The sequence below is a fragment of the Haliotis asinina genome, chromosome 3, assembly GCF_037392515.1.
Source record: "Haliotis asinina isolate JCU_RB_2024 chromosome 3, JCU_Hal_asi_v2, whole genome shotgun sequence".
Classification (NCBI taxonomy): domain Eukaryota; kingdom Metazoa; phylum Mollusca; class Gastropoda; order Lepetellida; family Haliotidae; genus Haliotis; species Haliotis asinina.
The window spans coordinates 20,236,406-20,249,682 of NC_090282.1; the positions used below are offsets into that span (position 1 = coordinate 20,236,406).

Below are 13,277 nucleotides of genomic sequence, written 5' to 3' on the forward strand. Positions count from 1 at the left end.
CTTTTTCTGTTTCTGAAGCTATGATGAATCTTATCAATCTTTTCCTTGAAAGGCAGAATCTATGACAAACACATAAAACTTTATTTGATAATACTGATGAATATAGTAAAGTAAATTACAGTAAAAAGACTAGAATCATACTGGGTCTTGGGAATTTGGATATTTGGGATTCTCAATTACACCAGGTCCAAACTTAAATTCAAGAAAACTCTTCACATTATTTGGAGCCTTAGCTTCCAAACCAGCAAACTTGATTGTAGACAAGGGTTGTAAGAAATGTTCCGGAAATTCAGTATCCTGCCTGTGAGATTTCAACCAAGTGTATTTCGTCATTGTCCCATTCCTGGAGTGAAATGGAAAAATATCCACATGGAGTCTGTTAGTCTCACTGTATTGCACTCTATAAAAGTCCCCTTCTATGGCTTTCTCCCACACAAAGCCACTCTCATCAACATAAGATCCTTGCATACACTGTCGAAGATAATCACATTTGTTTACATCTTCTCTATAAATACCCACATCCACATCATAGTCCCATGGAATGATATCACCAATTCGAGCAGCTCCAAGCAAACTACCCCCTTCCAGCCAAAACCTGGCCTCACAAGACTCCAGTATACTGAACACATGTTTGGCCGTTTCCCTTAGAGCTCGAAGACAGCATGGAGGAGTCCAGCGATTCTCATAGAGATATTCTGGCATATCATTGACAACAGTGTCAAAGCATCTAGTGGTATCCTTCGTACAGCCATACCACTGTCTACGTCCGCTGTCTTGAATAACCAGTTTAAATCCTAGTTGTCGGTACATATATTCTTGTCGATCTTGGTGATTCCGTTTGTGTTGCCAACGGTTACGAGGGTCAGTCTGGTACAAGCTAGTCAGGGTTGTTAGGTTGACCGTGTTCACAACTGCTGCTGTCCACTGTTTAATTGCCCCTTGTATGTACAAGGACAAAGGCAAAGGGCGCATGTATGGATGAGAAAGCTGAAAGTAGCTCTCAGTCTTCATAAACACTGCATGATCCCCAAGAACATTGTTACACACATTGTCAGAGGGTTTGGGAAGCACATATTCCAATGTCCATGTTTTGAAACTCACAACAACTGGACTGCAGAATGTATTGGAATTCTTGATTGGAATTGCTAAAATTTGGGCAGAATGATTATTAAGAATTTTCACCAGGTGAGTGAATACTGTCACATCTGTTATAGATGTAGAGTCAGGCACAATCATTACATACTTTGTTTTGATGAAAGATTCTGGTCTTGAGGAGGACATATTATTCCAGATATTACCAGAAAGAGAAACAAACTGGAATCTCCCCTTCACAATATCTCTTGTCTGCAAGGGAGGGTACGGATTCTTATCACCAATAACTACAACAGGAATTTCGTTGAAGGTTTTCTGTATATTTACAATTGAATTTACAAGGTCATTCTCGAATTCCTCATATTCTCTGATGATGACAGTGACGTCAGATTCAGTTGATGGATGAACTTGAGTGATGCTCAGCTGTTCATTATGAAATGGCCGATGGGTAATCCTCTTGACCCTGGTGCTGATGTCTGTCTGTGTGTGCTGTATGAATGCCAGATACAAAAGTATCACAAGGTTCACCATCAAAGCAGCCACCAGGTATGATCGACAACGATTCATACGGCACACCATTTTCACTTTCATGGCATACTAGATGATCTGTCAACTGAAATAGAAGTAATTAACTGTCATACTATCATCTAAGGGACTTCATAATTTACGGCTAAGATGATGATTTTTATGGATAATGGACAATGTGAATGACCCACCGTAAAATTTATGTACAAAGCAAATGACACCCCTGCATGACATTTACAGTTTCAATGACCAACCCCTAGGACATGTGAACTCAAGTGATGATTACCTCCCCAGTACAAAATGGGTGATCCCCCACCTCTTTAAAGGGGCACTGATGCGGAGCGAATAATGTTTCTCGCCAACGGTCTAATTACGGAACCAAACTGCAAATTGGTCAGCGCCCGCTCCTTCGACCGTGACGGACAAAGGAACTGGGCTCCTGTCCATATTAGCAGAGTTTCTTCACCCATAAGAGTCAGGAGGCCAGATGCCCATCATATGCCATTATTTAAAAATATCCATGGTATTCCTTGTCTGATCGTAACAAAATATCCCAGCAGTGTAGTTTTTTCCGGATGCTTGGATGGTATAGTTACTCAATTTGATACTATTTCTGTGTTTTTAACCTCGATATTTAATCATGTTACATGAAAACATGATGTCTGCAGGCACGTAGCAAGCCATTTGTTTCACTCCGGAAGATTGCGGAGTTTCGGCCCATAAGTGTTTTCAGGCTGCATGAGACACAGAGATTACATCTTCCTTGCTGTAACTCGCCTTTGATGGTGTAAACCTACACGTGTTATTTGTCATCATTCTCTAGATGGTCAATTAATGAATTTTTAACAGGTATGATTAGTAGTAACACCACTTCGGTTACTCAACAAAGGTTCCCATTTGGCATTTCTCCTGTCTGGAGTAAATACTCAACATTATAAATTAAGGTCTGTAGCGGCAAATGTATTGCATGTTATGTAATATGTGCATGTAAGTGATGCAAGAGGGTTTATCAGCTGAGTTACAAAAACAAACATCGATCAAAGGATTAACCGATAACACACCGATTGATTAATTACTTTTGTCAAAAGGCAGTGTGTGTAGATGACTACACCCTGTCGTAAAGTGCGATTGTAAAAACAACATCCTCCCTTCAAAGAATTAACCACCCTTGCGTTGATTGATTGATTGCTCATTATTGGTTAACTAAATTACTTAGAATAGCGGATATCATACAATTAGTTGCCAGGTGTGCTATCTTGGGTGACCAGTGAGAGGTTTATCAGGTTTTCACCAACGAAAGACGTGAAACGATGTGTTACTTTTTCGCAAATTAGACAGTTGTAAGACACACGACACAAAGCAGGATTATTTACCAGCTGCAGATGAATGGAATACGATTTCTTTTATATGGATATTGATGGATACATTCCTGAACAAGGTAGTAGCCTGATATTGTTGCTATAACATTAGTCTGTTTTACATTCATTATTTGCATTTTGTTTTAATTTATTTGTTGTAGCATTCAGCAGAATCGATATGACAAAAAACACACACTAGTTCGCGTATGTGTGTGAAATAGGATCCACATTGGCAGTCTATACAATGTATAAATGTTGCTGTTATGTTAGAAATTTACTATGAGTATAAGCAGACCGTGTGTTCTTTTAGTAATGTTCAAAATCATACAAATATGACAATAAACTCGTTAGGGTTATGAGACAAAATATAGAGACGTACATTGGCTTCGGTATTTTTCCGTCCTAATAGTTTTTTACCATTTCTACTACTGGCAGATGATTAACCTTCAAAGTGTTTCATTTGTTTTCATAATACATTTGTAATGAAGTAAAAATGCCTTCACCTCAGTTGATCTGTCTATAATTAAACTATCAGTTGCGCATACGGACTGCGCAGCAGAGGTCACGAACCAGTCACGAATTCTGGGATATCATCCGGGTACTCACTGGAGAAAAACAATAACAAAAGTTTACACCAGTCCACGGAAATTGCTCCGCATCAGTGCCCCTTTAAAAGATCATCACCATAAATTATGAACAGTTCCTGTGACCAGAATATTTGTACTTGCTGAATCACAGAATCTTTCTGAAATGGCAGTACTAACTGGAAGTGGACAACCTGAGACCATATAATAATCTATTATATGGTCTCTGGGAAAACAAAATGAGCTATGTACTGGGGCTGTAAAAGGTCGTTTTCTTTATAACAAAATTCCAATATGTCAATATGTTTTTGCCATTTTAATGCTTTTAAACGCACCAACAACATCTATTTTCTTTACAGGAAATGTGCATTCGATTAGACTTGCCTGCATGTACACGAAGATATTACCGTAAAAGCACTCTTAATGATTTTACAACCACTTCATCCATTTTACGAGTTTCAAGGCTGGCAGTCGTGTCGGCGATCCAACCTCTTCCTTGGTTTAGATGAAAACATAGTTGATTCTCAGAATTTCAGATGGAGTCTGTACGCGGCAACGTAAGGCAGATGTTGAAGCAGCCGGGAATTGATATTCAGTACACAAAAAACATTCGTGGCTTCGCAATTGTGTATCTCAAAGACCTTGGTTATACTTATATATTGGCAAAACAATTCCTACAAGTATTTTCTAATGGATCCATGCTCTCCAGGATATCCACGACACCTCTCTCCACATTCAATTATTAAGGTTAATGAAATATCGGTTTCTTCACAAATCAATTCCTTTTACATAACGATAACATAATCCAAGAATCATGGGTGGGTCACCCACATATTCTACGGAGTTAATTGATTTTGTATATATTTTACATTTGTTGGTGAGTGAGTTTAGTTTTACGCCACACTCAGCAATACCCAGCTACGATGGTATGTAAATAGTCGGGTCTGGACCAGAAATTCTAGTGATGCATGAGCATCTATCTGCGCTGGGAAGGTATAACATGTGTCAACCAAGTATTAAGTCAGCGAGCCTGACCACCCGATTCCGTTTGTCGCCTCTTACGACACGCAGAGTCGCCTTTTGGCAAGCATAGGTCCTTCTCTCTCTCACTCTGTCTTTCTCAAGCAGTTTTTTTACTTAACGTTGCGTTTTTGTTTTGTGCATTGATCTCCCATGAATGTTGTAAACTACATTGTGTTTTTGCTTTATAAATAAATAAGAACAACTTCAACCAGATGACTGTTCAGTCACCAACGATAAGTATATACATTCATGACACGTTTTGTGGATAACAACTCGTTTTTATTCTTTACACTACATTTCAGAGGCGAATGAAGGAGCAATTGTTTTAAGAGTTATCTCTGAAACGTCGTGTAAATAATACGAGCTAGTTGTTACCCACGAAACGTGTCATGTATTCATGTTCGTTCAGCTTCTAAGTGCCTTTAAAAAACTTTGAGAAGTAAATATACATGGTATTTTTAACAATGAGCAGATAACATGGTATGTTATGGCACAACAGCATGTAAAAACAAATAATAAAGCCGGTACATAAGTGGAAGAGGCCAGTTGCAACTGGCAGTTGGGGACTTTTTTTTTCTGTTGTCATATCTATTGTACATTTAGAAAACATCTATAAGAATAACACTGACACGTAAGCTCTACCGATGTACATTTAGTTAAGAAATATGCGATGAAGCTGGTGATTTTACAATAATACACTGACGGATTAAACTGCTGAGCTTCATTGGTCAAGAGAAACTACTTTACTAATATTAGAGTATAGCTACGGGTTTGTCTAAAACATTACTTTTTCAAGTCGGTTTATCAGTTTTGTCTACTACTGAATATTGAAATATGAAACTTTTACAGATGATGATGGAGATCGTATGGGGGATATTATTGAGGAGTCTTTAAGGAATATACCAGTGACATAAACAAACAAAATGTTAATCTCCAGCCGTAAATCTATACAGACGCCTTTTATATCTCACCAGACGCGGAAGCGCGAAAGTCAAAAATGGAAGAAGGGGTTCAAGAAATGTGTAGCGATGGGGCGGATGCCGCCAGCTGCAAAACAACCGATTCAAGTGAACATAAATCAGATCCACAGCCAGAAGGTCGTCACATGATTCATTTACGTCAGTCACTTGAGAAAACTGTAAAAAAATGTCTGTCTTCAGTTAGGTAAGCCAAAGTATCAGTTGTTAACAACAAGCAACGGATTTTCCTTATTGATTTGTTATTGTTTAGGGAAATTTAGGCTTTTTCGTTATTTTTGTGAGTTCTCTAGTAATTCTTGTGATAGGTTTTCAAATAGTTTTTAATATATATTGATTTATATACATGTTTTGTGGATGGGGGAAAGGGAGGAACTCTTACCAAAATGCTGTTTGGACTGACAAACTTACAGACCAGCAATTCCTTACATTACCATTAATACAAGTTGATTCTGATGTTAAATTTTCACAGTCAGTAATGATTGTAGAAACACATCATGCGCAGGGCTGAGTCAGGTACTAATTTCCATAAATCAGGGGAGCGTGTGTTTATGGCAGAGGCAGCTGTATCAAGGGGAAGATTGATTACAAGTTGGGGTCAATTGGTAGTCTAGTGGTTAAACCGTGAAAAGGAAACGCTGCCATGGATGTGAAAGACTTCAAAGCTGCTCCCACAGAGTTAGTTTCAAAATCCTCTTTGTTGAACAAAGTTAAGAAATATAAAAATCTTTCTTTCTGCGCCCCCAGTCAGACCTGAGATCCATGTGTTCATAAAAAGATGAACACAATGTTCTTAGACCCATGAAGTTCTGGTTAGAACTGGTCTTCTGTAAAGCATGCTTGCAAGTGGCCAGCCACTAACTGGATTTTGTGGTCATGCCAGCTGACTTGGTTGACACAGGTCCTGGTATCCCTATGAACAACTCATGTGGCTGCTCATGGAACTGTCCACTCGTGATGAATCCTCTATTTATTTTACTTTTGAAGAAGCTTGGGGTTGTGAATGGCCTAGTACTTTAAGCGTTTTCTCGTCACGCTGAAGATACAGGTTTGATTCGCCTCATGGGTACAATGTGTGAAACTCATTTCTTTTGTTTCCTGCCTTTTTATTGCTGGATATTTGCTAAAAGTTCCCTAAAACTAAACTCACTCAATCTAAATTGTGTAATTAATGATGTGTAATGTATAACAACATAAACCAAGATCACCTAGGTTGTCTCCCAATCCCTCCAAAACACTACTGCAAGGATCATTGCAAAGTCCAAAGTCTTCAATCACATTACTTCAGTGCTAAAAGATTTACACTGGCTTCCAATCACTGCAAGAATTGACCGCAAAACATTGGAATCGGAATGGCCCTAGGCTACCTTGAAGATTTACAGCCCCTGTATCAGCCCTCAAGCTCACTGAGATCACAACCAAATGCTTGTGATGATGCCAAAAATCTAAACCAACTTGGGAGAAAATTTGTCCTTATTTTTTCAATACAGGCATACTGGAAAACCTGAAGAGTACATTTAGAGTAGTGAATGGAATTTAATGGCGTATCAGTAATCGTGTGTAACGTTTCATATGAGCACCACAACATTGCTACTCTTGTGTAAAATGGCCAATTAACAGTAAAAACAATACTTTGGCAGATAAATATGTCTGTAAATGATTTTAAGACCATTCAGCATTGTTGTGTGTATCTACTATGTTTTCAAACTTATTTCCTACCATCTACTGGATATTTTCTATCTGTACATACGCTGGTAAGGCCCTTATCTGGAGCTCTGTATTATCATTTTCATTATGTTTTACAGATTAAGATAGTGTGAGCAGGTGGTCCTGGCACACTCAGGCTGGTAAAGGTCATCAGCTCTGGGCCCTCGCCCCCTTTACATGCAGCCCAGACAGTGAAAGGGACTTCTCCCAGGAAATGTTGCCTAGTCAAATCCACCAAGAACTTTCCTTGGAACTTGATTATTATTAATACATATATATTATATATCCATTAAACTAAAGAGTAGGTTACATAGTATGGGGAAAGTGGGATTGGGGATAGGGCTGAGTGAGACTGGTCAAGTGACTTTGGACTTACGACCGCATTGCTTACCCTGCTGCCCCTCCACCCTCTACCTCCCCATTTTTGTATCTAGTAGCACACAAACAGTACAAATTCTGATAGCAGAATAATTACAGTGGCTGTAAGAAATGTAGTAATAAAACTGGTAAAAGCATAAAGTCGCTGATGTTGATATTCATCTAGAAGCAACAATGGTCCAGCTGTAAAAATAGCCCTAGATTGGATATCCTTGGTGAAATGATGATCTTCACACAAATGCTGACTCTAATATAATATATGTTTAAACTAACTTTGATTCTATAAATATGTAATAGGCTTGCAATGTTTTGATTTTGTCTCTGTAGCATGTTATTGTTAAAGTGAACGGGCATTTCATGACTATTTGTTAGTGAGTCATTTCTCTTCAAGAGGCTTCCTTTCCCATGTACATGCAAGCAAGACTAATTTCATATATTTTCAAAAAATATCTAAAACTAAAGACTCAGCACAAATAATAAACAATTGTAAAATAACTATTTCGAGAGGAGTTTTTGTGTGTGCATTGATCATATTGATAATGTAAACATGGCAAACCACATAATTTAAAACAAATGAATGGACATTTCTAACTCTGTATAATCTTGTATCATCTTTATATATCCACACATGTGCATGACCTACTATTTTGTTAGCAGATAACATTATGGTTAGAAATAGGCAGCAGGGAAGGAACCCTATGTATGTTATGTTTGTTACCATGGTTACTGATAACGTCCATGTATCATCTGGTTCCAGGTATTCCGCATTCAAAGAACATTTCCAGCCTCTTTATGAACACAACTCGAAAGCTCTGAGGGGCATCCGGGATCAGATGGTTGAGCAGCTGGATTCAAACATCTTTGTAAGAAATGTTGAATTTGAGAAAATACTCCTGAGTAAATCAATGAATGACTCATTGCTTCTGTTACTATTTTGGTCTAATATTGAAAAATAACCATAATTTTGAACAAGCCATAAGTATTAAACTTTATCAAAACAAGTGAATTTATTGAAATCAAAATCGTAGCCTCTTCAAGTTCATGTTACCTCAACATACATACGTATGGGTTTTTTTTGTGTCTTTTAATTACCTAATTACCTGGATTGATAGTGTCTCAAGTACTGTGGGTACATTTATTTTTATATAGAGCTGATTAGAGCTCAGGTCTCAAATCATTTGAAGTTAAGCAATGTTAGGTTTGGAGAGTCCTTGTATGGGTGGCTGTGTTTGGCAGCTTGACTCCTGAGTTTCTAGGATATCAGTCCTTCCGCACAGTGAAGCACATGTAATACATGCAGTCTCACCTAAGGCAAGTGATATAGTCCAAAATTCTCTCTGCTGAACCAGTAGAAAATGGGAAGCCGGAGGGATACGTCATGTGACTCTAACCTTCTAGTGTCTTCCAGACATTTTGGGTTATCAGGGGTAATAATTTGTTAATGTGCATACCTGGTGATGGAAGTTTGGGGGAGCTGGTTGTACCATCAGTTTTTGTCTTTCAACATTACTGTTATGGCATGTTAAGTGTCATGTTTATTTCAGTTATGTACCACGGTATGTTAATCATATATCAAAATGTATGAGAGAAAATTGTTTTTTTTAATTTTTCAATTTTTTTTTATTGTCTTTGTTTTTGTGCTTAGGAACTTTTTTTAGATATAAATTGCTGTTTCATTCTGAAAGGATGAGATCTCCAACATGTTTGAGGAGGAGAATATTCTACCTCTGATGAATGGCCTGGATGACCTGAAAGAATACCCAGAAAAAGCATGGTAATTGTGTACAGAGTTACATTGCAGTCATTGTGACCATGGTCTCTTGGATGTTTAGCTTAAAAAGTATTTACTAGGACTCCTCCATACCACATCTGTGAATGTAACAATATACTCAAGCTTAAATTAAATGTTGTGGTTCCAAGCCTTAAATTCTCATGCCCATCTTATTTTGTTTTAGTAGTATGATTAAATAAGTCATATAAATAAGGAATCTCAATCTGAAACATCATTGAATAAACACAACATGTTACTTGTCAGACTCTTACAATTGGACCTTGACATTAGATTGAACTCAATATGATAAATTAAATGTGTACACAACACAAACACATGATTACAATTGCAGTAACAATATACAAATTTTATATTTAAAAAAATGGGTTAAATGAAATTATCAAATAGTATATGTACCATACACAATAAATTTCAACCATATTGTATCAGCATCAATGTGGATAGTTACTACTGATATAAATGAGTACAATCCTAATAACAAGTTCTTAGAACATTTCTCTATTTTTTTGTATAAATATGAAAATTCTTTTGAAAAGTTAATGTTGTTTTGTACCTATAAATACTAATTTTAGCATCAGTTTTTGGCCAAAATGTTGGGCCCTGTCATACTGCCCAGTCTGGAAGGGGTGTCCATGTTAAACTGCTGCATGGTGTCTCAGTTGGCAGGCTCTATGAAACCACATCTGAAAGCTTTTTTAAATAGCTGTCCTACGTGATATTTGTCCACATTAATGTTGTGAATCTAACAGGTTTAGGAACTTGTTATGAGGCAGAATGTGAAAGAATGACCATAATGTGCATCTGTAGGAGACCAAGTGGAGATCCAGATGTTGATGTACGTGCCCATGTGCTGCCTGGGCACATAAAGCACAGGGAGCAGTTGGCGGCCATGTTGAAGGAGCTGGAGTCCAGGAACCGAATGTTGCAGGAAACAGTCAGGGCACGCCAGGAGAAACTATATTCTACCTGTGAACAAGTGGAGCAAATCTGTGGTGTGTGGCAGAAGGTAATAAAAGTGTTGAACTTCTTGAATCTTGTAAATTCTGTCAGCCTTGAGTCATTAAAATATGCTTTCGTGCCAAAGCACATTCTCTTTCCACAGAGGTTGCCTGTCATATCTTCCACTAATACGGCCATATTTCCCAGTTCTTGTAAAATCCCCTATCAGCAAAACTTGCAACATGAATTATCTCCCTTATTTCTATCCAGTCAGAACTTGTTACATGGAATTACTCCCTTAGATCCGTCTTGACTAATACAAGCCAAAGATCCATCCTCTGCCAGGAACTTATGGTGATGTGACACACAAGACATTTAATGGCTAGCTTGTGCGTTGTCAACAAGGGCAATGGAGACACTATTGATGTGCCATTATTTGACTGAGTCTTGTCCAGAAGAAATGTTAGTGCATCACAACCTAGAAGAGGTTCTTAACAAATAGTTTTCATGAAGCATACAGAAATTACTGAGGCCTTGTGAATGATCACATTTGAAACCATGTCCCTGATTGCACAACTAAATCTGACTGCAACCAATCACAAAAGGACCATATTAGAACAGAGGTTCATAGGAAAATACAACAAGTATCCTCTGTGGGAAGAGGATGACCTAAGCAGCGAGGTGTACTTTCCAAATATTCAGGCTAACAGGAGGCACTGCTTGATAGCAATGTTCAAACTAATTGCCAACCCTGAGGCTCAGTGCCGGTTGTTAATGTATTGGGCCAGCAGTTTCAAGTATTTGCAGTAAATTATCTGACAATTTAGTTTTTCCACAGAATTAAACAGTGTAAAACTACATGTATGTACAGGGTAGTCTATTTTGTATTTATTGGTTTGACTTTAACAGAATGGACCTGCATTCAGGGCCTGTAGATTTTAAAGCCCTTTTAAACTGATAATCCTTGTCAGTTCACATTCCTCGAGTCCCTTGCTGTGGTATTGCTGGAATGTTGCTAAAAGCAGCACAAAACTAAACTCAATCACTCACATTTGACCAAGATAGTCATATAAGAGTAATTTTGCATCATGTTAGGCACCTGTCTGGTCCAGGATTGTCTTTCATGCAATTTCCATTTTGATTTCCTGACTCAGTTCACAAATCACACCACATAGCCGAAATATTCTTGAGTTACTCATTTAACTATCAAACAAACAAAATACTCTTATCCCCTGTTCTGTCTCTTTGTCTTTGAAAGTGGGTTTCATCATTCTTTTCATCTTTGAAATGTAAATATTATTTATATGATGTTCACATTTTCCAGTCTGAGGGAGCACTATCTACAGAGACTATTGAAGCTCTTGAGGAATTCGTCAGGACATATTCCTGAGAGCAGTGCCCTTATTTTCACATATCTTCATCAACAAGTGATCATCATCTCTTGGACCAAGATAAACTGTTAAAACAAGACAGTTGGGGTGAACATTTTTTGTGTCATGTCAAAGTGACTTCCAGCAGAACACAATGACTTTTGATGGTTTGAGTGGCTGTCCCTACTTGACTGGATGTTAGTGTATACTGGACAAAATAAGTTAAGGATATTGTACAATGAATAACATTGACACGTCTATACAAAGTGATGGGAGTCATTAGCCAAGATCAGAAGACAAACAGATGGAGGGTCTTGTAACAAATCATGTTTCTTATTAGTGAAATTACTCCTGGGCCAAATGCCAGAAAAGTCCCTATCTTTTAGGATCTCTGAGCAGCAGTAAACATGTTAATCAGTAATTAGTATGACACCTCCCACCCTCCCAAAATTCTTGTTGATGTGGAACTAGCTACAGGAGGTATCAGGTTAGTAAAAACAAACTGGGTTTAGTCCACTGTTAAAACAGTGTCCACATGTTCATAGACTAACTGCTTGAGTATTGATCACATTGTCTTAAGGGTGGTGACAAGCACTGGTGTTCAACATGGTCAAGATATGTAGTATGGGTAATGAGGCTGGAAGTATCATATTACCTGATTTTGATGCCATCTCCACATTTGGCCTAGGAGTAAAATTTAGTCATCAACTAAGTATTTATGAAATGGCTGATCAGCCAATATAGCCGAAATAGTGCAACCTGTGGGGTCAAGGTCAAGTGTTTGTGGAGGGTAGGTCTGATTCAGATCTGCTCCCTTTCTCTCTTGATAAGGATGTTTGTGCATGTCTTTCCAAACATAAATACGTCCTAAATTCATATGTTTGTTGTATTTGTAGTAAGTATGTAATGGGTATATTCTCAATATTGGGTCAAGTCAGGTGGATTGTGTGGGAACCATCAGGATGTTTTTTGAATGGAGTGAAACTATCTTCTGGAAAGGTCAACCCCAACTCTTTGTTTACAGCGCATCACTAATAGCTGGGCTACTGGTTGAGTTAGTGATGGTGAGTTGAAGAAACTACCCATAAACTGGTATCAGAATGTGACCTGCTGTAACACTAACATTGTGCCAAAGGAGTACAATATCCCTGCCATATACAATTGTATTTTTTTCATTAGTTGAAATTTCCTGTGTTTAAAGTCTCTACTCACTGGTGATGAATCTCCTAGTTTTAATTCTTAAGAATCTTGTAGTTTGGAGTAGCCTAGTGGTTAACGCGTGCGCTCGTCATGCTGAAAATCCAGGTTCGATTTCCCATATGGCTACAATGTTTGAATCTTAAATTGAAGCACATTTCTGGTGTCCTCCGCCGTGATATTCCTGGAATATTGCTAAGGGCAGCGTAATACTAAACTCGCTCTTCAGATGCTTGCAAATCGGCCACAGGCCCCGACGGTACATTGTCTTACGGTATTTATGATAGCGTCTTCATTGTTTGACGTAACACAACGATCTCAAATGTCCTAACCCT

General features: G+C 38.1%; 2 protein-coding genes across 2 annotated transcripts; one reads left to right on the forward strand and one right to left on the reverse strand.

The window, feature by feature from the left end:
* Nucleotides 1-73: 73 nt before the first annotated feature.
* On the reverse strand, nucleotides 74-4,220 carry LOC137277632 (ribitol 5-phosphate transferase FKRP-like). Its single transcript, XM_067809458.1, has 2 exons — nucleotides 3,967-4,220; nucleotides 74-1,705 (listed from the first exon to the last, which is right to left on the reverse strand). Exon 2 carries the CDS (start codon nucleotides 1,681-1,683, stop codon nucleotides 136-138), a length of 1,548 nt encoding a protein of 515 aa, XP_067665559.1. The 5' UTR covers nucleotides 1,684-1,705; nucleotides 3,967-4,220; the 3' UTR covers nucleotides 74-135.
* Nucleotides 4,221-5,537: 1,317 nt separating this feature from the next.
* On the forward strand, nucleotides 5,538-12,621 carry LOC137276631 (polyamine-modulated factor 1-like). Its single transcript, XM_067808240.1, has 5 exons — nucleotides 5,538-5,746; nucleotides 8,402-8,507; nucleotides 9,330-9,418; nucleotides 10,244-10,442; nucleotides 11,700-12,621. Exons 1-5 carry the CDS (start codon nucleotides 5,580-5,582, stop codon nucleotides 11,763-11,765), a joined length of 627 nt encoding a protein of 208 aa, XP_067664341.1. The 5' UTR covers nucleotides 5,538-5,579; the 3' UTR covers nucleotides 11,766-12,621.
* The last annotated feature ends 656 nt before the right edge of the window (nucleotides 12,622-13,277 follow it).